The sequence below is a fragment of the Daldinia vernicosa genome (assembly GCF_022497035.1).
Source record: "Daldinia vernicosa strain CBS 139.73 unplaced genomic scaffold F5Y00scaffold_14, whole genome shotgun sequence".
Lineage (NCBI taxonomy): Eukaryota > Fungi > Ascomycota > Sordariomycetes > Xylariales > Hypoxylaceae > Daldinia > Daldinia vernicosa.
This window is the reverse complement of record NW_025953930.1, coordinates 201,567-228,615: the sequence shown is the minus strand read 5'-3', so window position 1 is coordinate 228,615 and position 27,049 is coordinate 201,567. Positions and strand designations below refer to the sequence as shown.

Sequence of the window (27,049 nt, the reverse complement as noted above, 5' to 3'; positions counted from 1 at the left end):
ATTTGAGAAACAAGACTATTATGATTAAGCAAACGATATCCCATAAACATACCTACATAGTAATTCCATTTTCAGGGGAACAAGTCCAAGGGTATCTAATCTAACACCTCCGTTTTTTATGTCCATTTGATTTCCCTTTCCCTTTTGTTCTCTAAACCGCGGTTCTAGACCGATATAAAAGTACAGTAAAAGGGCATGACTTAGTAGGTAATACCGTAACTCACCACCACTCCCAAAGAAGAAGAGGTTGAGTACAACTGTAAGACAGCCCAGAACAGACCCTCTCACTCCTCCTCCTCCTCCCCATCCACAATATCCTCCATAAGACTACTCCTCCCACCCCCCCTACCACTCCGTCTCCTACCCCTCTGATACGCCTCCGTCTCCGTAACCGCCTTCTCCCCCACAAAGTTCCTCCCCGTCCACCCCGTCCCGCACCGCGGACACGCGCGCTCCTTGCGCGTGCGCCAGAACGCCTCCTGGCAGATATCGTGCAGGCGGACGCAGCAGTCGCGCTCCGCGCACCGCTGCCCCACCGTCACGATCTCCCGGCACGCCTCGCAGAACTTGACGCGCTGCCACTCGCCCTCGCCCGCCTCGGCGTCGTTGTACGCGTCCACCAGCCACTGCCGGAGCTCCGTCAGCGCGCGCGCCGAGAGCGAGTAGAAGCCCGCGCGGCTGCGCTCGAACCACCCCTCGTCGACGAGGCCGCGCAGCACCTGTTCCACCTCGCTGCTCTTGAGGCCCTTCAGACCACCACCACCACCTGCATTTTCTCCCGCTCCGTTGCCGCCGTTGCCGTTGCCGTTTTCCTCGTCCTCGTTGCGCGGCGCCGTTCGCAGCTTATTAGCTTGCATGCCGTCTAGACATAGGACTTCCATTCTAGGGGAGTTATACCGGTCGAACATGGCGTCGATGACCCTCCTTACAAACGCCATCTCTTCGGCTGAGCGCAGCGTGGCGAGCTGCGTCATGGGGTCCGAGGTTGTGTTGATGAGGGAATACACGCGCTCTTTGGAGACTTGGTGCGTGGTCGATCGGATTTCCATGTCGAAGGGGGAGATAGCCGCCGACACAGCCGATACGTACGACTCGAAGTCTTCGCGTGTGACCTGTTCCGGTCGTGTCACTTCAGGCTCCTCATCGCTATTCCCGTTTTTGTACTCGTCTTGATCGTGGACTGTGAATATAGCGGCGAGGATGGGTTGTGCTTGGCTGAACGTCATGGTACCGCGGGCCATGAAGGCCTGTAGGAACGCGCGGTGGCTATTATCGTAAGGGTGGGATATATCTTCGTCGTCCATCGTGCAGAATCAACTAGGCTGTAGTGTAATGTTATAATGGTTGGAAGTGGTAAGTCCTTGTAACTTTTGTACTTGGCAATCTTTTGAAAGTTGGACCCCGCGATTGAAGACGCGTTTTTGATGCCTTGCAGCTTTGCAGCTTCCCTGGTACGCGTTAAGTGGTATCCACATTTATCGGTTATCTACGGTAAGAGGTACGTACCTAGGTAGTCAAGTATTCCGTACAGCTTCATTTTATACATTGGAAGCATCACAATTCAAACAATCCATCTGTCCATCAATATAACCAAAATATAGACTATATATCACAATCCTATCACCCTTCTTCTATAAACAGACCCCTCCCGAAGTTGCAATGCTGTCTCTTTTATATTACAAAATAGATGGTCTAAAATAGCTAAATCCCGAAAAGCCCCTACGCCCTGGACACCTAGACGAAGCTGCAAAATTGACACTTTCAAATGTACAATACAGGCTATGAGTTACATAATAAAAATCAATGTGCTTCGTCGTGGCGTCGTGCATGCTATGGTCGCTGACATATGGAATCGGCTGTCGTAGCTTTTGCTGTTGTTGTATGATGATGATAATGTCTGTAGTAAACTCGCTGGTTGTTCTTCCTCTTCCTCTTCCCCTTTTCTTTCTTATCGCTACCTCTCAGTCCCTGGTACTTTGGTAGTTGGTCTACCATAAACGCTAGATTTCGAAGGTGCCTTTTTTCGGTCCATGACCGACTTTAGCACCTGTAACTTCTCCTCCGTCACCTTGATAGCTTCTTCGACTTCTCGCTCGTTCATGCGCTCCTCGCGCAACTTTTCTTCGACTGTTCGTGGTTCCATTACCCGTTTGCGTACGGGCATCGCTCCTTCGTTCATGCGATGGAGGCCTACCCTATCTTCCAACCAGTCCCATAGATCGCTTTCCTCTCGCCTCCAAATCTCATCGTACGCGACGACGCGGTCCGGATATCCTATGAAGCCCAACTCACGGCCGTACGGCGCAACCCTCGGTTGACCATTGAATCCGAAACCAAACCATGTCGCTACTAGCAGCCCGACAAGTAGTCCGTACACAACGTTGCCGGTAAGTACCGGTCCGAGAATGTCCAATACGGGGCCGAGGATACCGTGGAGCGGCTCAAACACGCCCCAGTCTTGGGATTTCGTCGCTACCAAATCCGATGGACCGGATAGGCTTTCCTTAGAAGCTTGGTGCAACTTGCCCTTAGCTCGCTTTTTCTTGCCCTTTACCGCTCCGCCATTGACAGCTGCGGAACGAGGCGCGGTAGAAACTGCTCCTTTTAGTGCGGCGAAGAGATCTTTGCAATACTGGGTTTGGCCCTCTTTAGCCCCTTTCTCGATAGGTCCTGCGAATGTTAGTATTTGACAATTAGACTAGAGAAAAAGTCCCGCAGTCTTACCTTTTAGCCAACTCTTCCCGGTCCACTCGATAGTACAGTTGATGTTTACGTGAGTTGAGTTGTTCTCGGCCCAGGAGAGACAGTATTTGGTTTTTACACTAAATATGTTGCCGCTAGGTACGTCCGGGTTCTGCACAACAACCAATACGTTGACGCTCTTTTCAAGATCGAGGTTCTCCAGCGTCTCGGTTACTAAGCACTTGGTCTGCTTGGGTCCTATCGATGCGTATAGCGGTTTGATGTAAGTAAATCCTCGGCTCTTATTGTCTTGGGTCAGTCCCTTCTTGTCTTCCATCTGCAAGTCAGTGCACTTTTGTTCGCCCGTGAGCCACTTTCCCATCCACGCTGGGGACGCAGGTCCAAATATTAAAGTGTAAACCTTTCCTAGAGGGGCAGGGATAATATCGTCGCCGACAACTACTTCGTAGTGAGCATCTGTATCGCCGCAATCCGTCGGTGCGTGAGTAGCCGGTCCTGGGAAATCGGGGGGTCCGGAAGGTGTAGGCGCAAAGTCCGTCTTATCAACAGCGCCGTTGCCGGCAACTGCACCGGATACCTTCCTAGCGCCGGATTTTTCGCCATCCGTGTCGGCTGGGCTTGCGTCGGTGGTCTTTGCTACCTCGAGCGCGTCGTCGTCCTGGTCTTCGTCGTAGACATCCTCCCCATCTTCACTATCGTCTTCTTCAGATCCCGTGCCGCTTCGGCTTCCGACTGCAGCATCGACTTCTTCAACCTTTTCTGTTTTATCGCCACCTGTTCCCTCCAGCGAAACCCCATTAAGCGAACTCTGCAGGGTAGGGTGTCCAAGCTTCCAGATGTTAACAATCAAATCGTAAGTTGAGTCTCGACTAGTAAAGCTAGCGAATACATGCTTAGCATGAAGTGTCGAGATCATCAGGCCGTTCCTGAAGACGAGAGCGGTGCTCCTCTTTTCGACGGATACAATCTCGTCAAAGCTTATAACCAGGGTCGTTACCCATCCGAAGATATTACTGCTGAAACATAGGTGGCCTTCCGAAACGTAGAGTCTGCCGTGTGCGAGGATCTCGCGTTGAAGAGCACAGCTGTAATCTTCAATGAGATAGTCGTCATCGGGGACACTCTTGAACAAGACGTGAAAATCCCGGTTGCGTTTCTTACTCGCTACAGCAAACCCTGTGAGCTTTGGGGTACTACCGGCGGCCGAAGGTTGCGCTACAGAGGCATTAGCTGCTGCGATGGCCGCACCAATCGTGGTTCCGGTTCCAGCGGTTCCAGCGGTTCCTCCGGTACTACCGCGTTTCCGTCTTGTCCGGGCCAGAGCACTCTTAATGCTACCACTACGTTGAAGACCTGACTTACCTTCATATAAACTGGTTGGGGGGGACGTAGCGGATGGCTCGTAAACGGATCGCGGTCCTCCTGGCGCCAGGTCGTCGGAGTGGCCATCTCCATTGGCAGATGCGGTCGCATTATCCACGGGTGCAGATTCGGAACGTGCCCTTGGTTCGGTGGTAGAGTCGGAGAATTTGTTAGTGGTCGGAGTAGGCGCGGTGCTTCCAGGTTCCTGGATTCCCAGCTGGCTTAGACTTAGATCGCCCATTCCGAGGGTTTTTACGGCAGGTTCCTTATCACCCATATTAGTATTCTCCAACTGTCCAACAGGCGTCTCGACTTCTACCCTATCGTCGTTACCCGGCTGCGTCTCTCTAGGGACGTTCGATTTGGCCTTGTTTCCACCGGATCCTATATTAGTGTTGGTGACAGCGGTGCTTAAAGTGTTGGCAGCGTTTTGTGCGGCAGATAGCATGCTCGAGAAAAAACCGCCTCCGGGAGTCAGTGGTGGGTTTTCGGGTGTGGGTGTTAGAGGAGCCAACGTTATGTTAGATAGCTTGCTTGGGCCAATGCTTGTGCTTGATCCTGATCTCTTTCGTCGGTGCGCTATCATACTACTCGGAGGCTGGACAACCACATTTGGGACCGAGCTCGCGCTAGCTGCTGAGTTCTTCCTCGAGCGATGGCTTTCGGTCGGGGTCGGCGGTGTATTGACAATAACTGGAGCTGCAGGTTCGATCGACGGCGGCGTGAGAGGGCGACCTGAAGTATCTACGGATGGCGGGTTCTTTGATGGACCTGGACGTGCGGAAGCTACCTTTTTGTCATTGGTATCGGACTGTGAAGCCGTGCTCGATCCCGGACGAGAAGTAGAACCGGCGGTCGACCTCCGGGACGACGTCTTCACCTCCTCGTTATCAGTAAGGTCTGTCCGACTGTCGCTATGAAATTCCTGCACACCACTCGCGCTTCTCTTGCCCCTGAATGCCTCCCTAAATCTACTAGTAGGCGATTTCGACCGGCTCGAAGCTTGGGGTAGCTGTAAGCCAGTCTTGGTATGAGATAATTGACGAGCCGGCTCGAAGGAAAAGCTAGGGATAGGAGTAACGGCGAAGGTGGCAGATCGTGAAATGTGGTTTAGATCGTCAGTGCTCTGATTCTGTATTTCGGGAAGATGATCGGCCTGGATTAAGGGTGACGAGGTTGTCAAGTGCCCAATTTGGGACGGATGTGTTGAAGGGACCGTGGGCCGAGTCGCAGACCTATAAGAAGAATGATTAGGTCAATAAAAGTCCGTTGGTTGCTTGGTTGCTAGATTCGATGACCGCTCCACCAACACTAATAAGTGGGCAATAAGCCAATAACTCTACAACGTCGGTAGAATTAAACGGTGAAGCCGAAAAAAAAGTAGGTAGTGTATGTACTTTGAAAATAAAGGAGGAAGAATGAATGATAGGATAGGTAGGTATGACGAAAAGTAACGAACAGGGTTACAAGGGTTGGTAGAGCGAATGAGAAGAGAATACGAGATGGGTACAAGATGCGAGATGTGAGATGCGAGATGCGAAAGAGGTGTTGAAACTAATAATAATAATAATTGATTAGATCCCTCAAGGCGGAGTCGACTAACACCACCTGAACTGCTCAGTGCTCAGCTTACAGCCGCCAAGGATGATGACTATTCTTAATATTCTCTCATATGCCCAAAGTTGAATAAATTACCTTTTATCCCAACCGTAGTCGAACCTGGATTGGATGACCAGCTTGGCCGAGCAAAAGGGGTAGGGTAGGTAAAGGGATTCGTAGCTTATTTAACTACGAGAAACAGAGTTGCAGAGGGGGGAAATGTAAACGTCAAGAAATAAATAACTAGGTAATAATATGATATGACGATGGACATATAATGAAACCAAGGGAGGTTGTACAATGTAAATGGAGCGAGTAGATGAAGAAGAAGAATAAGATGAAATAAAATAAAATAAAAATAAAAATACATACGCATCTTCAGGGTCAGAATAATAGGCTTCAGGACTTTCTTCAGGTTCCTCCCTTCCATCTTGGTCGTTTTCTGCCATCTCGTTGACTTGGGTAGTTGAAGCTGAGAAAGAGCCGTCCTTCAAGCCAAGACTGCTTGTGCTTCTTCCTCGAGAATAGTCTTCGCTACTAGCTGTCGAACCGAAACTCTCTTTCGAAGGTTGCTTCTTCCATCGTTTTGTTGCTAACTTCTTGGGGATGAGCTTTCCAACCTTGCTAGAATTGGGAGAGTCTGCGACATCCATGATGACGAAGCTGTCGCTGCTGATGACGAGGATCACGCGGCGTTGAGAGCCGGTAGCCGGTAGACGGTAGCGATAGAGGTAACAGAGAAGGCTGGTTACTATATCCTATGTATAACTGGTAGTTATTAGAAGACAAAGGATGGAAAGCTAAAAGTTACTCCTCCACTCTCTCAGAATAATTGGTGTTAGTAATTGGTGTTAGTCTTTAGGATGCGAATATGCAATATGCAATCAAATAAAGACTAGGTTGGAAGTCTGTCGTGTGTTTTGTTTGGGTTGTGTTCGAATGCTCCAGGCAATGAGAAACTACTATTTTATCGCGACTCTGTCGTCATGGCTTCGGTATCTCTTTAGTATAGAGGTCGATACCTAACTAGTATTAAATGTCCCCCCTTTTTTTCTTCTTCTTTTCAATTCCCTTAATATAATTCTGGTGGGATATCCTTGAGCTCGATTCTAGATGATATTACGATTTCTAAATAGGACATAAATAATGAAAGGAGTAGATTAGAAGGGCTGATGGTCAATCATCACTCGTATTGCAACGTTGACGACTAGCCTGCTCCAAGTTCCCGACCTCATTCAATCATCGGACGGCCAGACGGGGCAAATACGTAGGCGTCATGAATCAGACCCAAGCCGAATGGAGCCCCCCCTTGTATCGTAGGTAAATTGAATAAGGAAAGGTGAGATTTCACCAGCCACACAATTGGGACACAATTAGGACAGAAATCGGAATGACCCCACCATTCAAGTTTCAACTTTCAACTTTCGTAGCACTGTAACTATTTCAACTTCGTAATACTGTATTGTACTAGGTTAAGTCTAGGCTCCTATTTAAGCTCCCTAGGCATCTGCTATACTAGGGATGAACGAAGATGTTACCTCCTAAAATAAAAGTACCCCACATGGTGCGCAGTACTTTATTATACGAATATTATACGACTAAAAGCAAGTACCAGGTAAGTAATGTACCAATTGGAAGGACAAATTGGATGACCCGCTGGAAGGTGCCGGTTGACCATTAAAACTTCCTTTATGTAATTAACTGGGGTCCCCTTCTTTTCCCCCCTACCTCCCCTAAACTCCCCTCCACCCCGCCCTATCTTCTCTTCCCTATTCGTCCTATTCGCTCCAACTTCCGCAATCCGATCTTCGCAAATGGGAGAGATGCGTTCTTCTTCACACACGCCCCTAGCTTTTATTACATACTGCAAACGTGCTTGTGACATCCACTTTCTTACGCTTATCGTCATAAACGAGTTCTAAACGTTCAAATACATTACATACCTACATAGTAACCTAACTCATACGAGGGGGTGAGATCCCTCCAACATAATCCGTAGGTAGTTGACGACTTCGGCTTTGCGAACGCATTTCGCGTATTTCACACCATGGACTCTGCGCCTCTAATCAAGGTAGGGCTGTTACTCCTATTCTCTCGTAGGTAGTCCGTTATTTGCCGCAGCTCACCTTATCGAATCATAGGCCCATGATCATGCGAGAGCCGCATCTATAGCAACCCACTCCTCCGATACCACCGTTGCAGTTAACGAGCATACAAGAGCCGCTGGCGAATTCGCCAACGCCGCACGGAACACTAGCAGCGTCGAGGCTCTACGCACTTTGAAGCTGCTCGAGCAGCACCATCGGAGGCTTTCCGAACTTCTACAACTACCGAGCAAACCGCCTACCTCTCAAGCCGCCTCCGAAAATGACTCCCAGGCTAGTGAAAAGGATGAAGCGGCTACAAGTGTAGCCTCCACTTCACCGCCTACAAAGAACAATACCACCGGAACCCCAAATGAGAAAAATGCGCAGCCTCCGCCAACCCTCCCCAAGCAACCGCGGTACCCCCCGCGGGACCTTGGCGCCTCTATTGCTAGCAATCTCGCCTCCGCCCGCGGAATTCGGTCCAAGTACAGGTCTCAGCCTCTCAGCCCAAGTGTATCCAATACGGAGGCCCCCGGAAACATGGAGGCCACCTCGCGTAGAAGTGGATCTAGAACTAAAATGCAGAACATGCTTGACAATTCTGACAGACCAAGTGTTACCACCTCTCCAGACAAAGGGAGGCAGTCGAGGCAGTCGAGTTCCGGTCTAGAAGACGAAATATCAAGCCAGGAACGAGTAGATAATAAGCAAACTAGTGATGATGGTTTCTCCAGGTTCTACAGCGCATTCGGTAGTATCATTAACAGGATCTCTGCACCACTTGCGTTTGCAGGACTGCCCCTAATCAGCGAGGAGCAAGCCGAGGCCCCCGCCCCAGCTCCCGCTCCAACCCCCGAGCCTCCAGTCCATAAGCGTAACAGAACCAGAGGACCTTCTTCCAGAGGACCTTCTTCGGTCTCTGCCGAGCCCGACCTGCGGAAATTTTATTCTAAAGCCGCTTTGCGGGCCGTATCCCGCGACGGGCAATCTGCCAATGACTCTTTCTATGTCGTCCCCACGAGCGGACACACGGCCTCATACGCAAGCATCCTCTCGTTCGCCGACAAAGAAAAGCGGCGCCTGGAAGCCCAGGGCAGCGCAGGCGTCCTCCTCGAGGATCCGGACGAGGACGACTTCGTCGACGCCAAGGAATCACAGGCTGCTGGTTCCCGCTTACCAGCAGCCCATAGACTAGCTAGCAAGCGGTCAGATCGAGACAGAGAACTAGCTAACATGGTTGAGGAGCTATACCTCGAGAACAAGGGCCTTAAGGACATGCTCGACAAGCTGAGCAAGCGCCTCCACGCTTTCGAGTCCATGTCCCAAAACTCAGGTATGCGGCTCGCAGAAAGCATGCGCCTCATGCGGCCTAGCTCTCCTCTAGCAGGTAAAGCATCCGCACCACCACCCATGTCAACCCTAAGTTCAGGTACAGGTACAGGAACAGGGGTATCAGACGAGGCGCTCGCGAAACGCAATCGCGAGCTAGAAGAGCAGTTGCAGCTCATGGCGAAGCAGATGGAGGAGACGGAGCGTAACTATAATAAGGTGCGGGCGAACCTCGTTCGCTATAGAGAGAAGTGGGAGCAGCTGAAGGCCGGGGCGAAGGCTAGGCGTGCTGGGGGCAGCGGGAGTGCGGCGGGCCAGGGGAGTTCGGAGGGGGGGACCGGGTTGGGGATGGGGTTGGACGAGGGGTTTAGGTCACCGGGTTTGGGCTAACTTGGGCAGCTTCGAGTAGGTAAGATAGGGAGCTTGGTTTAACTAGCTGATATAAGATAAGGGGAAAGAGGGAGTATCATGTCGTCAAGTGCGAGGGAGACACGATGGAATACCTTATACTACCTAAGGTTAGGGTACGGAATATGTTCAATCAGAATTAATGATAGATGGTTTTGGATCAATCAAGTTTACTTGGATTTTGAGAGGTCGAACCCACCCCGTCTCGTCTCCCTCGCACTTGAGGACGTACCTAGAGTTGTTGAACGAATCAGTGCGCTGTGTTACTCGATAATTAATCGTGTGGCTATGTTATACTTTGCAAGGTATGCTTGGGTAGGTTAGTGAAGTCTTAAGGCCGGGTATCGAATAGCCCTTGTAATGGAACGGTATGATTGACATTACGGGGAGACGACGATAGTTATTTACCTACCTATGTACCTAACCTAATATATATACCGGCGGCCTTTTACTATAAATAGGTAGGTACCTAGGCACATAATTAGTCGAACGCGGCATATGTATATAAACTCATTATGTACGGCATGTAAATATTTTGGAAACAGAGAATATTACTGTCTGCTGGCTCATATTATATACATCAAGATAGGCTATATGTATTCTAATATATAGCATACAATACATATACACCACCTACGTGTCTACCAAGGTTCACCATAATTCAAACATCGTATCTTTCATCAGACACAAAACAAGTACCTCAGGCTGGATTAGGTATTCATTCATGCATTCACCAACCAAAAATCCCTACCCTCGAACGTTTTCTAAACCGCCAACACACCAACACCAACACCAACACCAAACGCTCAGTCCTGCTAACTCCGCCCCCGTTGATATTTATGATTACTGGATTACATGATGCACGGGATACTGCCACAAGGTATGTATGTGTGTACCTAGGTATATATGCCTGTATATGCTCCCCAATACCCCAATGTTTATAATTACCCAAGGTACCCCTCCTACTTCTCGGCCCCAGGCGTCGTCGTTCCCTTCGAGCAGGACATACTGTAAGGAGCCTATGATAGACGTATATTAGTCACACCGTGCCTTTTTCACGATTTCGCGAGGGGGTCGGAACATCACTTACCAAGACTTGTTTCGCATTACATATCCTCCAAGCAAGATTTCTCACATTTCCATCAGCAGGCACCACCGCCGGTGCGAATTCGATACCGAACATCTGATGAATGGCATACACCAATCTCTTAGCATACTTGCCGTCCCTCTCCACGTGGCTACCGAACGGTTCCACGGGCGTGCTAGGCGCGATATCCGGGTCGCGATCGAGGCAGTTCTGGACCACGGGCAGGAGCGCCGATTCAACGGCCTGCTGAACCGAGCCCTCGATATCCGCGTCCACGTCATTGTAGTCGAAGTGGTTGATGTGAATCTCGAAGGGTTGCGAGATGGACATGACGTTGTGGTTTCCATCGTGGTGGTACCGGAATTCGAAGACACCCTGCGTCCACCATAGCTTATCTCCCGAGAAGACCATCTCCCCGCTTACTAGGTTACCGTCGTTGTTATCGGCGTCTTCGACGGGTTGATCCCATGTCAGGATACCCCTATCCGCCGTGGTAGATTCGAATTGGCCAGGCACGGTAGGAATCCATCGTCCAAGGGATGAAAGCTCGGTGATCTCACGGGATCGATTGTCGGCTACCATATAGAGACCAATCCAATCCTTTCTCCCGTGGTTCGCCGGTGCTCTCCACTTGACTTTAATGGGGGCGCCGTATTCGAAAATCATTGTCTTTAGCTCATTGGGGAATCGTCCCGCTGTGCCCTCCTTGCCGCTAGCTCGTTCTGTCAGAGCGGAGAATCCTGATGCTTTACCTTCCACGCTGATAGAATACTGCTTAGGGTCGAGGCCTGCGAGATCAGGCGAAAGCTTCGTCAAGGTGAGACGAGCAGGATATTTATTAAAGAGCGCCGTAGTATCCCTCACGATAGTCGAGACACCTGAAGCCAACTTCGGGCGTGCGGTATCCAAAAAGTCTTCCACAAAGTGTGACGTCTCATCCATGACCTTATTGACGCTCGACTGCCACTCCACAACAGGCGGAGGCAGAGAACGCTTGATGAATTTCGTCAAGCCAGCTTCACGCCTTAGTTCGCGTCCGTAAATCTTTTGCATGTGTGGTTTCTCGACGAAGTGAATAAATGCAAGAGTTAGAAGGTGGCTTATTAACGCAAGAGCGAGTATAGATCTACTCCATGTGATGATGGCCGCACCCCATAAGCCAGCAGTGCCAAGCACTCTCTCCGGGTTATTTAAGTAACGATAGATCGAAGTATACGTAAGTTTCGCACCTTGGTCGAAGAAAAAGTCACCAAAGAACCAACCAAATTCGCCGAGGGAGTCATAAATGCTCACAGCGGTCCAGATTTGAAGAGCGATGAGGCTGGCACCGATGACGTGTCTGAGCAGGACGAATCCGTAGTTCCAGTCGACCGGAGCTGAGTACATCTTGCAGCAGGCAGCGATGAAGGTAGCATAACACAGGCTAAGGGTAATGTGATAGTACCCCTTCCACTGCCGCCAGCCCTCCTCTGGAGTCTCTCCAACCTTCAAAAAGTGGCGAGTCCATGCTTTACTATTGGACTGCCGGGTCAGGATCACACCTAATCCAATGGAGTACCAGAGTCGAACCAAGAGCGCGAGCGTGAAGAATATAGATTGGTACAACGGCGTCTGGGGCGTGGTGATAGCAAAAAGAGCGATAAGCCCGATATTTATAAAAGTAGAATAATCGACGGTCCTTAGTAGGTCGAAGTTTTTGATACCTAACAATTTATGGATTCGGGGACTGGCGGGTACCTCACTCTTGCGAGTAGGAGGGTTGTATGTCTTTTGAATATGAGGATCCTCGATGAAGATCAAGAAGGCGAGCTGCGAAGCATGAGCAACGATGGAGATGAAGAGGACAGCGTAGCTAGCAGCAAGCGCGGAAATGCCATAGTATCCCGCATACCCAATTGAGTACATTGGGTGCGGAGCCATCTCGAATACACCATCGAAGGTCAATTCTTGATCGATCAAGTAAAAGAAATCGCCCCAGTACCAGGCGTAATCTTTCACAACTCGGTGGGCATCAAGTTTGACCCAGACGTTGAATCCTATAGTGAGCCATCCAAAGACCCATCGGCTAATGGTAACGTAGATGGATTCTCCAGAAGGAACGTGAGCACAAGCGATAGCAAATAAGCAGTATGAGACGAAATCACACATGAGAATGAGATCCACAAGCCGTCTGAAGACTAGCCAAGTGTTGTACTCAATTGGGGCTTTCTCAAACTGGTAGTCCTCAGGGATCTTGATCTCCAGCTCGCGCTTGAGAATCTGGTACAGCCATGGCCGCGGGTTCTTGCCGGTCGACGGGTTTTCGAAGAGCTTCCATTTCTGAGCCCATGCTACAAGTTTGTTATCGTTTGACTGTAAGCGTAGAAGAATGCCGATGCCAAGGTTATAACATGTACGCCAGAACAAGAAGACAACGGCGAACACGGGCCGCCTTAGAGAGTCCGGGAGCAGATACAAGGTCAAAATGTGACCGGCAAGAACAGCAAGGACAATTGCATCCGATAGATTCTTGGGTTCTCTAGGGTCGAGCAATTGCGACACCATGTCATGAGTAGTAGGAACCGTGAAGACTATTTATGTAATTATTAGTATCCGGTGTGGATTCGTATTCTACTTCATATGCTTACTTGTTCCATCTTTGGTACGGCCGTAGGTCTTCCTGGGCTTAGACGATGTCACAACATCTTCACTGCCATCTTCACTAACGTTATCACTGTTTACATGTTCATTCGCCGTTACCTGCCTGTGGCGTAATTCGCCAACCCCGGCAGCGGAATCACCGGTTGCGGTCATTAGACTAGATATCTTATGTACGTCTAGATGTTCTCCGGCAGCTTAAGCTTAGATATCAGGCAATGATGCGTAATGAGCCTCGTCTACTAGCAGCCATGTAGAGACAAAGAGGGGCCAAAAGTTGAGTTTGGCAATTGGGAGCGTTGAGAAAAAGAGACGAGAAGAAGTGGGAAAAGAGGTGGAGGATATTTTTTGTGTGTTTTTTTCAATAGACAACCTCTTGGCGAATAGAGAATATACTTTTAAATGCAGAATGCAGAAGAGTGTGGAAGAGTTCAATTGGGTGATGAAGGACCGGTTCCACGTGAGGTGCATTTAGTCATAACCTTATATAGGTAGGTACCATGTAAATACCTAAACTTTACTGTGTACCATGTACGGCAAATATGTAGGTACATGTAGCACATGCCGTGGCCGTTTTCTACCTTGGTTATGTAGCATGAGGTATGCACCGTTTTTCTGTACGACGTCACTACATATGGTCTCAAACCTTAGGCAAACCAATCCAATCTTTACCCAATCCCGGCTCGTCAACAAATATTTAAATGTCAACAAATACTACCCAGTCGAATGTCGCGTGGGATGGTATGTACATTGTAATGTAATGTAGTATATGTATTAATTATTCGCTATTCCTAAGGCTGAAGGATTGCTTTCGGATGCGCGTCACATGCAAGACGAGATGCAAGATGCAACATCCGGCTAGGCGGCTAGGTACCAGCACGTTCTAGAATGCAAGAGTCTGCAAGACCGGCTAATCAATCACCACCAATAGGAGTGAAGACGTTGGAGGGGCGGAGGGGTTGGGTCGGTTAGGAATCTTTAGTTACCCGATCCGACGAGGGGTGTTCCGTCGGCTACGCTTATGTAATGAGACATACGAATATTAGGTAAGGCCTTGATTTTGTAAACGTTAAACTACGTCCGTCTTGATGATTTCATTTATACATAACCATAACCTAGAGCATAAACCGACCGAATTGTTGTCATCATCTTCTTATAACTATTCGATCTTGATTATATAAGAGGGGTTCCTCCTAAGAGTTGAAGTTTTAAGGCATTAGTCTTCGAGATGAGTGAGTCCCTAAGCCATCGTGCTTAAAACACAGGTGTGTTTACTCCAAGGTACGTAAAAGGTCCGGTCATTACCCCCAGACATTATGATGATAGAGAGACACCTTAGAGTATCAGTAGGTACCTAGATATATATATTGTATTCAACCAAGAGATTCTCAGGCGACCTCTCATGACTCGCACTTATATAAATCTTCTAGTTATCGCCTTTAAAACTTATGTTCAATGTCATGAGATGATTTTACACACAAAAACGTATTTATATATATGGATTCAAGTTAACTGCGGTAAAAATATGATCCGACTTTATCACGATAAATATCCAAGTTATATATATGTCCTCAATGCCACATTATACTAGTACCCAAAATACTATAATATCGCTTGTTGGCAAATTAATATACAAACGAGGTAAGTTACCTAGGTATATAAGTTAAATACCTACTTAAGCAAGTAAATACAAGCCTACCTATTCCCTAACCTTAACAAGCTCTTTTACTTTACCAACTTTCATCATCTCGTCATTAAATACGCCTTATTCCCCATCAAGACCTACGGCGCACGCGGTTTTTACCTCTTAAAGAAAACATAGGTACCTATATAGACGAAACTAGGTACCTGTCAAGGGCTACCAGACTATTACACAAGGGAACTAGATGGTAGATTTAATATTAATTCTACCTACCTACTTGCCTTACATAACCTAGCATTCATATCATGCGTAACAACCCTCGAAATAAGCCACGCTGGGCTAAGTAAACACGGCGGAGAAGACATCTCCCCAGAGAATGACATGTGTAACGAGCTGAATAAATTTAAATAGGTATCCGTGTCCTACTGTGCCTAAAATCCATTCATTCTGTTCGCACCGTCTAGCATGGCAAGCCTTTAATACCAAGCCCTTCCATACCACCCGTCCCTTCGCATAGTCACAGACCAAGCGCCCCTTAACTGTCTAACTACTAGATAGTCCTCTAAGCAGCCTTCTTGGCGAACTCGACGCGCAGGATGAGATGCTTGAAACCGTAGCCGTCCATCTTGTTGCACGCCTTGACGGCGTCGCTGCGGTCCGCGAAGCTGATGAACGCGAAGCCCTTGGCGAGCCCCGTCTCGCGGTCCTTGGCTAGGAAAACGCGCGTCACGCGGCCGAACCGCTCGAACATGTCGCGGAGCTCGTTCTCTTCTGCCATTTCCGAGACCTGCGGTAGATTATGTTAGAGCGTATGTCGTTGATGCCGAGAGTGTGAGTAGGGATATGGAAGGAAGGAAAGGGAAGAGGATAATGGAAGGAAAAGGGGGGGATAGGGGGTAAGCAGATAGGGGATATAGTAGGGGATATAGTAGGGGATATAGTAGGGGATATGATAGGGACATGTAAAACTCACGTTTGTCACACGCAGCGTAGCAAGATCGTCCCGCTCGCTGCCGTACTTTCCACCGCCCATCCTCTCGCCACCAGCCGCGCCACGGTCTCCCCGCAGCGCCGGCGGGACATAACTGCCCTTCTTGCCCGCGCCAGGAGCGCCCGCCGCAACAGCCGAAGGCTCATCTCCCATGCCGGCAGCGACATCGGCAGCGCCCTCGGCGCCGACGGGAGCCATGGTATCCTTGTACGGACACCTCGCGGTGAAATGTTCGCCGTTGCAGATACGGCACTTGACCGTCTTGTCCTTGAGCTTCTCCTTCATGGCGTTGGCGTTGGGGTCCTTGGCCTCTTCCTTGGTGTCCTTGCGCCAGTTCGTGCTGAGCCGGAAGATGATGTTCTCGCCCACCGACGTCGTGTCCATCTGCGGGCCCGCCCCGTCTTTTTCCGAGAGCCCGAATTTCTGCCATGTCTTGCGCTCGGCGACGCGCGGGTTGACGACCTCGCGGTGCGTCACTAGGCGGATCCGTCGGGTCGTCTTGACTTTTTGCCCGTTCTCGTTGTATCGGTAGGTGATGGTGGTCTTGGTACCGTCTTTGTTCTGGATGGTTTGGGGAGGGGGAAGCTCCACTAAGACGTCGTCGCCCTCGTCGTCGTCGGCCCAGTCCCTGTTTGTGCGTTAGCATATAGCACATTACATCTCCGTAATCAATCGTTTGCGAAGCGGCAAGAAGATTAGATTATCAAAATCTCTTACCTAGCCTTGGATGCCATTTTCGCTGTGTCTGTTATGTATATTACTTGTAATTTTCTTGATAAATTAGGTACCTAGGGACCTCGAATGTTGATGATGGCGGTTTTTGAATGTGTTTTTGGGAATTATAATTTCAGGTCAGAGTTTCTGATCAAAGTGTGGGGTCTCAAATTGTCTTATCGGTACCAAAAGATTTGCCCCGCGCTATCAATACAAGGCGAGGGTTCTCTAATACAGCTTTAGGTAATTTTATTGGCCCGTGCACATAACAAGTACCTATGTATTCTACACTAAGCAGCCTGTTGCCTCAATTCCCCTTCTTATATTGGCTTTGCTCCAACAAATATTTTTTGAAAGAGAACAACGTCTGTTTGCTTCTCTTCTAATAAATATACAGTTCCAAAATAATCATAAAATTAATTTCAGTTAGAGTTTTTTCGTCAAGTTTTTTATTTATTTTACTTTTTGATACTACCTACAGTAGTAATATATTGACATCCATATATAAGGTCATCCATATATAAGGTGAGTAGAAGCCCAATATTCTACTCCCCAGCCTCTTCTTGGTTGGTATGGATTAACACCTAGGCAGCCTAGGCATAACATAGGAAAAGATTATCTGCTGTTACCAAGCCGTAACATGTACTGTCCTCAGACACAAAATACTTCCCCGTGTCAGAGCACCGCTCATATCGTCTCATCTCTAGTCGTATCCATCGTGATATCAAAAAGCTACCTAGTCTTTTCGTCGTCTTCGTTTCTTTTCATTCCTACCAACCCCTCAGATGCACTATACTATACTGTACTTTTCTTTTCTTCTTTGGCTAATGAAACAAGATTCCCGCAAGGGTAGTTGGTGTCTGTCTTTTTCCCCCATACAATAAATGGGTCTATGCGTATAGTAAAGCAACACGAACACGATCACAAAACGCCGTCATTATCATGGGTCCTAGGGTATACAATGGTGTACAAGAAGGGTAGTAAGTTTAAAAAAAAGCACACAAAAAAGGAAAAGTTCTGTCCTTCAGTGTGTCGAAGGGCAGGGATGTCATAAAAACTACCCGCGGGCAAGCATCATGCTCTCGTGCTCCTGGGCATGGTAGCCGCTTGCTTCCCCGGAAGTGGAGGAAGCGCGCAGGTTGGTGGAGGAGCAGGAGGCGGGCCTTCGGAGAGTTGAGGCATGCTTCTCCTGGTCAGAAGGGCTTTGGGGCTCATGTCTACCGCCGATAATTTCTTTGGTGACGCCTCCTGCTGTAGAGCCTTGAGAGAAGGCACCGAGCGCTTAGGCGAGAAGGCCGGGGGCGGCGATAGCGTGTAGACTGGCTCCTCGATAGGGGGTAAGTTGGAGGGCCGCTTGGGGAACGTTAGCGAGCGGCGGTTCTGCCGGGTTGGGTACTCGTCTAGCGGCGGAGTGCGGTTGTAAGATACATATTGGGGAACCGGGGACGTTGGTACTCTCCGCATCTCGAAAGACGAGGCGGGCCTGCGCATTAGCTCAGGAGCGTCTGCAGCCTCTGGAGACTGGGCGCGGGCTGGTTGAGGGACGGATGATTTACTTGTATTAGCTTGGGAACGTGCCGGACCTTGTCGACTGACACGCGTATCATCTGTACTACGACGTTCCGTGGTGGGATTTTGAGCTTCGTCGGTGATCTGCTTCGATAGATGGCTCTTCTTCGGAGGGTTTCCCCTTTCCTGCAACCGCTGCTTTAGAGCATTGCTGGCCCAAGAGCTAAATAGGGTCGGTGAATCAGGCATCTGTAAAGCAGGTGCCTTGTTGATTGGGAGGGTGGGTGAATTAGACGAGCAAGGTGATATTGGTGGCGGCTGATCAAGAACGATAGAGAGGGGACGAGAGATGGAAAGAGTTGTCGGCGGACTCCTTCGAAAGGGAGGAGGCTTAACGGGCCCGTCTCGGCTGACTACTTGCGCCTGTTCGGATCGGGGGGTGATTACAGACAGACTCAACGACGAATATCGTCTACCCACTGCATGTGGTACGCTAAAGTTAGGTACGAATTGACGCCCGTCGCCATGACTTGATTTAGGAGGGGGAGGGGATAGGGTCAAAGACGGGCAACTACCCGTATTCAGACGAGGATCGAAAGCAGGGATCATAGTCTGCATTGACTGTCTGCGACTTGCGATTGCGGCGGCATTAGGACGCAGTCTAACCTCCGGGGTAGGTGGTAATGGTGATTGATTCTTTTGGAATAGATATTCCTCCTGGCTCGAGAAACTTGCTCGAATCGGGGAATGAGCCGGCGATGACTCGGCCGAAGACACAATTGTCCGTTGTCCGGATGAGATGAAGGAAAGTCGATTACCACTGCCAGTGCCACTATCTCGGAGGCTGTCTAGGCGTTGACCATCCGACGAAACCATACTTGAGTCATCGTCCACGGTCGACTCCGACAGTCGCTTTAATGGCGGCATGTTGGAATCGCTCTCCTCTGTGGGATCGACAAGCGCGTTCTCCTGAGTCCACGAGAAGTCCTGGGAAATAATACGCGAGAAACGGGCCGGATCTCGAACAACAATGGTCCTCTGGCTGGCCTGCGCCTTTAACGTAGTAGCGCTGTCGCCTGCTTCGGGGTTTCCGGTTTCCGAAAGCTTCTTCTTACCGCCTTGTGATTCGATCTCCCGTCTCAGAATAGCGAGCCAGACATCCATGGTATCGGGGCTTTCGAAAACAAGCAGCATGTTAGAGACTTGTCGCTTCTCCACTCCTCTTAGAGCAAGCCTAGACCTAAGGGATTTCGCATCTGTGGATGGGTTTCCGTCGGCATCCGTGGATGAAGTCACTCGAACAACCCAATGCTTTCCGGGAATTAGGTCGCTAGCATAAGCGGCCGAGTCTCGAGTGAGATGTAAGACCTTCTCAGGTAGCCTATTGAAGGAGCCTTCGGCCGCATATTGGAGTAAGTATCCAGAGGTGACAAGTGCGTAAATCTTGCTGGTCCATTCCGGCGCAAATTTGGATCTCTTTTTCTTATCTCCCTCTACCTTCCGCCCTGCTTCTTGTCGGTCAAGAGTGATGTCACCCTGCGAAAAGTTATTTTGTAGTGAGCTATCTTTGGACTCGCTGAAGCGAACTAGGGTTTCTATCGGGGTGACGCAAGCTGGTAGTGTGGCATGCTTAATTGCTTGCGGGTACATCTTGAATAATGGTGGCGGATCAAAAGCCGTAGCCGGGCTTCTCGGCGATTCTGGTTGATGAAGTTTGCTTTTGTTAGCGGCATTGCTACCTCGCCGTCCTCGAGAACTTATTGGAGAAGGCGATTCAGTCGGCGACGGCTTTGCTAGTGCCAAAGGTGAAGGTAAAAGAGAAACCTCAGAGCGAGACATATGAAGGCCCCGGTGGAAGACACCGATGTCAGCTAGCGAGGAACGTTTCCCGCCATGTCGTAGCGACTCCTTTGGCGATGGCAATGGTTCCTCTCCTGTCCTATCATCCTTCCCCGATCTCGACCTGCCGAATAAGCTCCTCAAGCCAATCCTAGATTCGCGCTTTTCTAACCTTTCTGGCCGGAGTGGGATTCTGTTCTCATTTTTAATAATCGTTATGTCTGGCGGCCGTGCTCGCCGCATTTCGCGTTGGCGGTTCTGGAGCGCCTCGAGAGTCGGACTCCTCGGTCCAGCAACGTCTACTTCAGCCATGGTTTATGGAGTTGCTGAATAGTTAGTAAGATAAGTATTAATATATATGATGTAAGTAGCTTTTTGGTATAATATATTTGTAGATGTATAAGCAGATCCTGGATGTCGATGTCGATGACGTGGGATAGCTAGTCGAGCATATGGAGCGCGAGTATACAGCTGTCGACACACAGATGATAACAAGATAGGTCAAGTTATAACCCTAAGACGGCGAATCCCCAAAATATCAATCAACAACCGAGATCATGAGGTGAAACGTAACGGGGCCGCGATGACGAGGTCAGGGCAACCTTGCCTTGCAAGCCGGAAGCGCGGTTCGTCCTTGGAAGCCCAGGCCGGTAGAACTATGCAACAGGGCTGACTAGCTCGCGGACAGCTTCAAGCTAAAGCGGTAGATGGCAGCAAGCGAACTGCCAGAGGTGGAGTTAGGGTAGAAGAAAGTGAAGACTGGACCGGGAGCCCGTAAGGCGGGAGACGAGAGCTTTTAGAAGGTTAAAAATAGGAATCCACGGTTCTTTTTTTTTTTTTTTGTTGCTCTAAGCCCTAACAGGTTTACTAGGAGGTAGAAGTTTGTAGGTCGAGGTTCGGTCTCATGTTTTTTCTTTTGACCTGGGAATGGCATGGGATGGGATGGATGGGGCGGGAAACGGGAGACTTACACAAGCTCACATACATATGTACATACATATGTGCAAGCCCCGGAGCCCCCAATGCCCGCACGCTGGTGAGGAGGGAAAGAGAAAAAAAAATTTGGAAGAAATCGAACCTTGGCTAGGTGCTGGGATTCGCGCGCGGGAATCCCTGCTCCAAAGCAACTCTCGAACTGACGAAGTGGGTTGGAGTATGTGTATACGTTAGGTACATACGTATGATACATAGTGTATTGTATGTGTTGACGGCAAGGGGAACAGGTTTGGGTGTCATCCCGGTATTAGGGATCTTCTTCTAGCGCTCCGGCCCATGACCGTGCGGGACTTGCGGACGCTATATGTAGGTACCTAACCTAACCTACATACATACTTACCCACGGTACCTGGCAAATACCTGTATTCGTTTCTATTTTACTCGTGGGATTGTCAAGCGCTAGTTGTACTAGACCCGTAGTTGAAGCTCGTAAGGCGGGCTTCCGGCTAGAGTTGCAAGGGTAGTGTACTATTACGGATTACAAGGTGATGGGCTTTTTCCCATCCCACTAGGTACAGACATTCTTTTCCCCATCATGTTAAAGCAAGGTAGGTGGTGTATGTAACCTGTGTTTTCGATATTTGACAGCCATGGAATTTGATCCCGTTGCCGCCCCCCCTCTCGATCTTGTCGAGTTCAGCCATGCGATCGTCCTGATTTACACTACACACGAATATGTAATGACAGATAGGCGCGGAGCACGACAGATTACGCTATAGGTATATATTTCATAGGTACCTAAGGTACGTTAGGTATGCAGGCGATGGGGAAAACGCCTCTTTCGCGGGAACACTGCCACTACACTATATAAGAGCGCTAATATCTTACATTCGTCTGACAGACCCGGTTTAGAAAGCCCCAGTTGGGGAATACGGTACATAGAATATGCATAGGTAGATATTCGGAGAGAAAGACGAAAAACTCCCGCCTCGCTTTCAGAAAAACGTCCCCCCTTCTGCAAAGCATTGGGCGGCGCCTACGTATTGTACACTACACTATGTAAGTGCTTATGTAGGTTGGTATGTATGTAAACTATTATGTATACCACGGCCAATGATTATTCAAACCCTTTTTTTTATTTGAATATTCCGCAGCAAAGCTTTGTCACGTTGCGTGCTTCGGTCGTTTCCAATGTTGTTTTGAACCTGTGAGAAGAAACGCGCCCATGGAGCAGCAAACCCACTCACCACCGCCCCCTGGCAGCCCACGGCGAATCAACGACGTGCCAGGATGTGATCTCGCTCGTGAGCCGCCTAGTTAGTGTATTTGTTTGGGGCCTGCAGGCTGCTTGCTACTGTACATACGAACCCCATCGTCACCGCATACGAATACCAAGGGACTACTGTATGTAGTCTCCAAGTGGAGAGAGATCCTCGACGTAGTATTTTCCCTTAGGACTACGATGATGAGGAGAGCCCGGTATGTAGTGTATGTAGAGCGTCCCCTAAGTACTACATACTACATATGTACATAGGCTTTGATAAATGCCGACAAATGGAGAATTCGGAGCAACACCGATCATTGATATTGATCCAATACATCTCGTACATAGCTTGAATATACACTACATACATAGGTGAAGGTTGTATCGTATCGGCCATCATCTAGTGTACATAGGTAGGTATCTAGATACGCGGCCATGGACCACCAACCACCAACCGGCAATGCGAAGCGAGTCTTCTCGAGGGACTATTGATCTTTTCAACCCGCGATATGCGCAACATGCGTATCTGCGCTCCGGGAACCTGCAGCAACTGTATCAGGCTGTTCGACATTCGAGTAACTACATTAGTAAGTACCTACCTACCTAACACGGTCTCTTTGTGGCGTTTCTGCAGCTGCGTTACTAAAGAATATCTATCATTTTTCTGTGCCAATACCGCCACATTCTGCAGCAAGCTAGATATCGCGGCTTAATAACTGCATACACTAACTACCTCACTATGGATTCTATTCCGTATGTATATACATACATAGGTACATATACACTCAATTCAAGGTCAGAAATGTGACGAACGGCGGAAATACACTAGGTACATCCATCCATAGGTACCTACATACCCAACGCTGATCATTATCCAAAATTAGGCGTCACCCTGGCCCTGTGGGAACTTCAATAAGCCGTGCTTGATTGCTAGCTACCTAGCTACCTACCTAGCTTACATAGCAAGGCAGGGTTCGGCAAGATTCTCACCAAATACAGTATGCAGCGAGCCGAATCTCAGAACGAATATATTGGGCTCGTGATCAATACCTAAGCCAGCGCCTAAGAGCCTCGCATACCTTGTTCGAAGGTGGCACTTGAAAGATACACTAAAGACAAGGGGAGATGAATTAGACTTCTCCATGCATACATACATACTATCTAGTGTAGTGTAGGTAATGTACATCTCGTAGCCGCCGACCGGATTCGTGAGAGTTGAGGTTTGCACTACACCGACCGGCATTGTAGGTAGTGTATGTATACACCGTGAGACCCGTCGAACACGTTTCCTAACCCGACCTACGATGGACATTGTCTGTGGTGCCGCGGCACAGGAAGTGGACGGTTGCATGGTGCATACGTACGGATTCGCTCAGCTCAGCTGACCTTGCATTCTCGTCGGTACAGTTCCAATTTGAGAATACGACGTCCTGTGCTCCCCTTTGTAATCCGTATGTAGGTATGTATGTATTATCCATCGTCCCCACGATTAGCATGGCATTTCCGCGACATATCTTATACATACCTAATCCCTATTAATTCACGCACGATACATACATACATCAGGTAAGTAGTGAGGCATGTCTGTTAAGTGTCCAAGCGTACATATGGGGATAGGTACCAGTGTTGCATCTGGACCACCAAACCACATGGCAATGGCACCTCGGCACTTAACCCTGCCCTGCCCTGCCCTGCCCTGCCCTGCCCTGCCCTACCAGCCTACGTACTATCGAAGCTAGGGGATGTGGTCCGGCCAAGCAGATATTAGATACACTAACAACCAGGCATGCTACCTCCTACGTACATGGCACTATCGTCTATTTCCCAAGCCCCATCGATAAAAGACGTAAATAAGATAATATTGCTTCCAACAGACCTATGTAATGCCTCATATTTCTCCCTCTCCCTTAACTTAGCTATGCATATATAGTCGCCATTTACATACTATAGCAAACCTCCCACATCCGATCCTGCGTTTCCGTGGTGATAGTTCCTGCAGTAGCGGCCGGGGAACCGGGATCGCCCACGCTGCCTGAGCTTAGTGAAGGAATCAAATTGTTTCCCTTGCTACTGGCTTCTTCCGTCGGGTTTCGGTCTCACTGTGGATTCCTATGGTGCTTCAAAAGGGGCCGTCTATACCTACTGTAGAAACCTGTCAGCTCCTGTTATATAACTCCCCATATATTATATCTTTTACTAATGCAGCGCTCGTCTATGTTCAGCTAATTCCAGCTAAAGGATCATAGATTTATGCTACAGGGGTTATTTTTGATAACGTTATTTCAGCTGAGCAGCAATTCTGACCAACTACCCACGCCAAGACAACGTAATACAATACTATCCGTGAGGTCTCGGAATGGGACATGATAGGTGCGCATCCAACATACATCCCCCTTTAAATCACCCAGAACGGGTATCTCATAGGCCAATCAAATATTCGCTGAAGGAGCAGTTTCTACTCGCAGGAAATTCGTGGCCTATTCGCCATACATAGTCGTCGACTACATGCTGCGGACATACCTCATACATATGTATGTCAGCTTCCCAGAGCGCCATCGACCAGCGAAGGGGAGAGATTTCTGTCACCTCGTACAGGGGTAACGATAATCGACAGGGCCGCCACGCGCGTTAGGGGGGGAGGCTCGGACTGAGACCTGCTCATCAACGGGATCCGAACCACCGGGACCGCATCGGTAGCAGCCGACGATCAGTTTTCGCAGAAAGGAACTGATCGCTAAATTAATAGACCAACCGTAGAAGCGGCAAGAGACCCGACACTGTCCCGTGCATATAGAACACCGGCATTGAATCCAAGTAGTCCAGGTACCCGCGAATCATAGGCGAACGATCCTTGATACCGGTGCAGAATAGGTATGTATTTGTGTATGCAAATGCGCCCTATCTGCACGGGCTGCCGATCAGAAGAGCTGTGCCCTAAGTCACATATCTTTCCTTCTTAAGCAGTGAGGCCTCTCCTAGTTTTCGTGGGCATATTACATATAGACGGATGCTTTTTTTCTGGGTTTTCCTTTTTTGTCCCTATCTCCGTTGTCCTCGCCGACCTGTGCAACTGCTCTGCTATGCCTCTACGTAGGGTAGGGCCGAGTAGCGATTCTAGCCTCAAGCCCGCGGCGATGATATGACGTCGGCTGCGCAATATTACTGGCCTTCCAGCCCGCACTTAACAGTAATGAAACGCACCCGTATGCAGCTGACGGCGCAGCTCCCAAAACCAGAGTATTGGGATTACGCGTGCTCGGGTTGCGACCCCTATTAGCGGCCTTTGCATCCTGACATCTTACCTTGTGCCGGTTAGGAGTCCCGAGCGAAATCCACTTGGCGATCACTAAGGTCGAGGTATCCGCATCCCGTCCTCGCCAAAACGTGGTAAACCCACCTGAGCCGAGGCATCCGACAGCGTGGAAGTGGATTTTTCCCTATGTGCCGACTGGTATCGTTACGCTAACCATGGCACATATACTATTAAGTGTTCATTAGCTCCGTGGCTTCCAAGGTAGACAAACACTGGTGCCAATTGTTCTACAGCTTCGGTGCTGTATAGCTAGTATACCATGTGGGCATCGTGCTAACGCATCGTCATAGTAAACTTGTCAGCGTTAGACTAAGGTCCAGACGGGCCGTTCCATCAAATGCCAACCCGCTTCTCTCTTTTCTTTTCCGTCGATATCCGTATCGCGTAGAGACTTATTCCGCGTCCGCGCCTGTGCGATAAGTGATTCCGTAGATATGTTTAAGACCGTAAAGCCACCGATATTCAAACCCGGAAGCGTTCTTGGCCGCAATATAAGCGTGTGGAAACTTCCGAAACACCGCCACATACTGCTGTCCCGGCGCCGGATAATGATCTTGGAAATATGTGATTTGTAAGGATATTGGACTTGGTGTGAAGATTTCTCGGTGCATGCGCGTTTCGGCACATGTGACCGAATACAGTAGGGGAAAAGGAGGCTGAGCTCAGGGGTAAAATACTTACAGTGACTCAGCCAAGGCATGACCGATAGCAAGGTGCTTAAACCCGCCGCAGCTGAACCTGAGCATAACATAGAACAGGCCGGAGGTAAAGGGGGTTTCAGATAAGGGCGCATGTAGTGCCAAATATCGGGCTCCTCAGCTTGTGGTTGAAAATCCGGGGTATTAGGTATTACGGGGAAGGATCACAAATCCTCCAAGACGGCGGGCCCTTGATACGGTGAGACACGCATAACTAGATTTCGTCCATACATTATTCCCAGTACCTGCAGTTGAATGTGAGGATAAGTATTGGCCATCCTTTACTGCGGGATATCACCGGGTGTTACTGTTCGTGAAGTTAGCCGGTCGGGATCCGGTTGTGATCCGATTGCAATATTGGGGATATGGTTCTAGAATCTTCGAGCATGATCGCTTTGTCTACATTCTAAGCGATGTGTATGTATGTAGAGCGCCGTGGTTTTGTGTTTACAGAGAATAGAATGGAAGAAATGGAATATCTATGTAAGTAGAGTTTGGAAGAATCTAGAGTTGGACTAAGTTATAGCTATGTAGTTACCAGGTAGGTACCTGTTATCTTTTTGAAACAAGATAGAGTTTAGATCTAGTTAAAATACCTGGCAACAAGGCAGTGACTACATCATATGAATCATATTAGCGCGTCAGGGGACCACGTACCTATATATGTGCATAAGTTGGGGTTTAAGCTCTGAGACCAGCTCCTGCCCAATTCAACGATGTCAAATTGATCTCTCAAATCATTTTAGATTTGATGATTACGAGGTCTTCTCCCAAAACTATTTACAGGAAATCAAGTACATATCAGAATACCGACAACTAGAACAATTAATACAATAGTTATACTGAAAGTATCAATGTCAACTCAAATGACTGTTGAGCTACCGTGACTATTTATCTACATATATATGTGTAGACACCTGACTAATGAATA

At 48.9% G+C, this 27,049-nt stretch overlaps 6 protein-coding genes across 6 annotated transcripts; 1 reads left to right on the top strand and 5 right to left on the bottom strand.

Annotated features, from left to right (window-relative positions):
- Position 1: 1 nt before the first annotated feature.
- F5Y00DRAFT_232519 (Nse1 non-SMC component of SMC5-6 complex-domain-containing protein) lies at positions 2 to 1,537 on the bottom strand. The gene has a single exon (XM_048007174.1). The coding sequence runs from the start codon at positions 1,302 to 1,304 to the stop codon at positions 285 to 287; it is 1,020 nt and encodes a 339-aa protein (XP_047866446.1). The 5' UTR covers positions 1,305 to 1,537; the 3' UTR covers positions 2 to 284.
- F5Y00DRAFT_232515 (uncharacterized protein) lies at positions 1,538 to 6,967 on the bottom strand. The gene is made up of 3 exons (XM_048007173.1): positions 6,037 to 6,967; positions 2,725 to 5,300; positions 1,538 to 2,670 (listed from the first exon to the last, which is right to left on the bottom strand). Exons 1-3 carry the CDS (start codon positions 6,315 to 6,317, stop codon positions 1,955 to 1,957), a joined length of 3,573 nt encoding a protein of 1,190 aa, XP_047866445.1. The 5' UTR covers positions 6,318 to 6,967; the 3' UTR covers positions 1,538 to 1,954.
- Positions 6,968 to 7,711: 744 nt separating this feature from the next.
- On the top strand, positions 7,712 to 9,470 carry F5Y00DRAFT_252214 (uncharacterized protein; the record flags this gene model as incomplete). The annotated part of the gene is made up of 2 exons (XM_048009915.1): positions 7,712 to 7,735; positions 7,806 to 9,470. 2 exons carry the CDS (start codon positions 7,712 to 7,714, stop codon positions 9,468 to 9,470), a joined length of 1,689 nt encoding a protein of 562 aa, XP_047866444.1.
- Positions 9,471 to 10,043: 573 nt separating this feature from the next.
- On the bottom strand, positions 10,044 to 13,748 carry F5Y00DRAFT_232510 (phosphatidylethanolamine N-methyltransferase). The gene is made up of 3 exons (XM_048007172.1): positions 13,203 to 13,748; positions 10,579 to 13,145; positions 10,044 to 10,507 (listed from the first exon to the last, which is right to left on the bottom strand). The coding sequence occupies exons 1-3, from the start codon at positions 13,366 to 13,368 to the stop codon at positions 10,451 to 10,453; spliced, it is 2,790 nt and encodes a 929-aa protein (XP_047866443.1). The 5' UTR covers positions 13,369 to 13,748; the 3' UTR covers positions 10,044 to 10,450.
- A 1,361-nt stretch (positions 13,749 to 15,109) lies between these two features.
- F5Y00DRAFT_32200 (eukaryotic translation initiation factor 3 subunit-like protein) lies at positions 15,110 to 16,898 on the bottom strand. The gene is made up of 3 exons (XM_048013478.1): positions 16,563 to 16,898; positions 15,828 to 16,473; positions 15,110 to 15,641 (listed from the first exon to the last, which is right to left on the bottom strand). The coding sequence occupies exons 1-3, from the start codon at positions 16,577 to 16,579 to the stop codon at positions 15,417 to 15,419; spliced, it is 888 nt and encodes a 295-aa protein (XP_047866442.1). The 5' UTR covers positions 16,580 to 16,898; the 3' UTR covers positions 15,110 to 15,416.
- Positions 16,899 to 17,523: 625 nt separating this feature from the next.
- F5Y00DRAFT_32197 (uncharacterized protein) lies at positions 17,524 to 20,527 on the bottom strand. The gene has a single exon (XM_048013477.1). It carries the CDS (start codon positions 20,217 to 20,219, stop codon positions 17,634 to 17,636), a length of 2,586 nt encoding a protein of 861 aa, XP_047866441.1. The 5' UTR covers positions 20,220 to 20,527; the 3' UTR covers positions 17,524 to 17,633.
- Positions 20,528 to 27,049: the final 6,522 nt, after the last annotated feature.

Bases quoted from the DNA above. Each gene is read 5' to 3' on its own strand.
- F5Y00DRAFT_232515 (XM_048007173.1), bottom strand. From the start codon at position 6,317: ATGGATGTCGCAGACTCTCCCAATTCTAGCAAGGTTGGAAAGCTCATC. The intron at 5,301-6,036 runs GTATGTATTTTT...TTCTTCTTATAG, and splicing joins TATTCTGACCCTGAAGATGC to GTCTGCGACTCGGCCCACGG. The intron at 2,671-2,724 runs GTAAGACTGCGG...TAACATTCGCAG, and splicing joins CGGGAAGAGTTGGCTAAAAG to GACCTATCGAGAAAGGGGCT.
- F5Y00DRAFT_232519 (XM_048007174.1), bottom strand. From the start codon at position 1,304: ATGGACGACGAAGATATATCCCACCCTTACGATAATAGCCACCGCGCG.
- F5Y00DRAFT_32197 (XM_048013477.1), bottom strand. From the start codon at position 20,219: ATGGCTGAAGTAGACGTTGCTGGACCGAGGAGTCCGACTCTCGAGGCG.
- F5Y00DRAFT_232510 (XM_048007172.1), bottom strand. From the start codon at position 13,368: ATGACCGCAACCGGTGATTCCGCTGCCGGGGTTGGCGAATTACGCCAC. The intron at 13,146-13,202 runs GTAAGCATATGA...TTACATAAATAG, and splicing joins CCGTACCAAAGATGGAACAA to TCTTCACGGTTCCTACTACT. The intron at 10,508-10,578 runs GTAAGTGATGTT...CGTCTATCATAG, and splicing joins GTAATGCGAAACAAGTCTTG to GCTCCTTACAGTATGTCCTG.
- F5Y00DRAFT_32200 (XM_048013478.1), bottom strand. The intron at 15,642-15,827 runs GTGAGTTTTACA...AATCTACCGCAG, and splicing joins CTACGCTGCGTGTGACAAAC to GTCTCGGAAATGGCAGAAGA.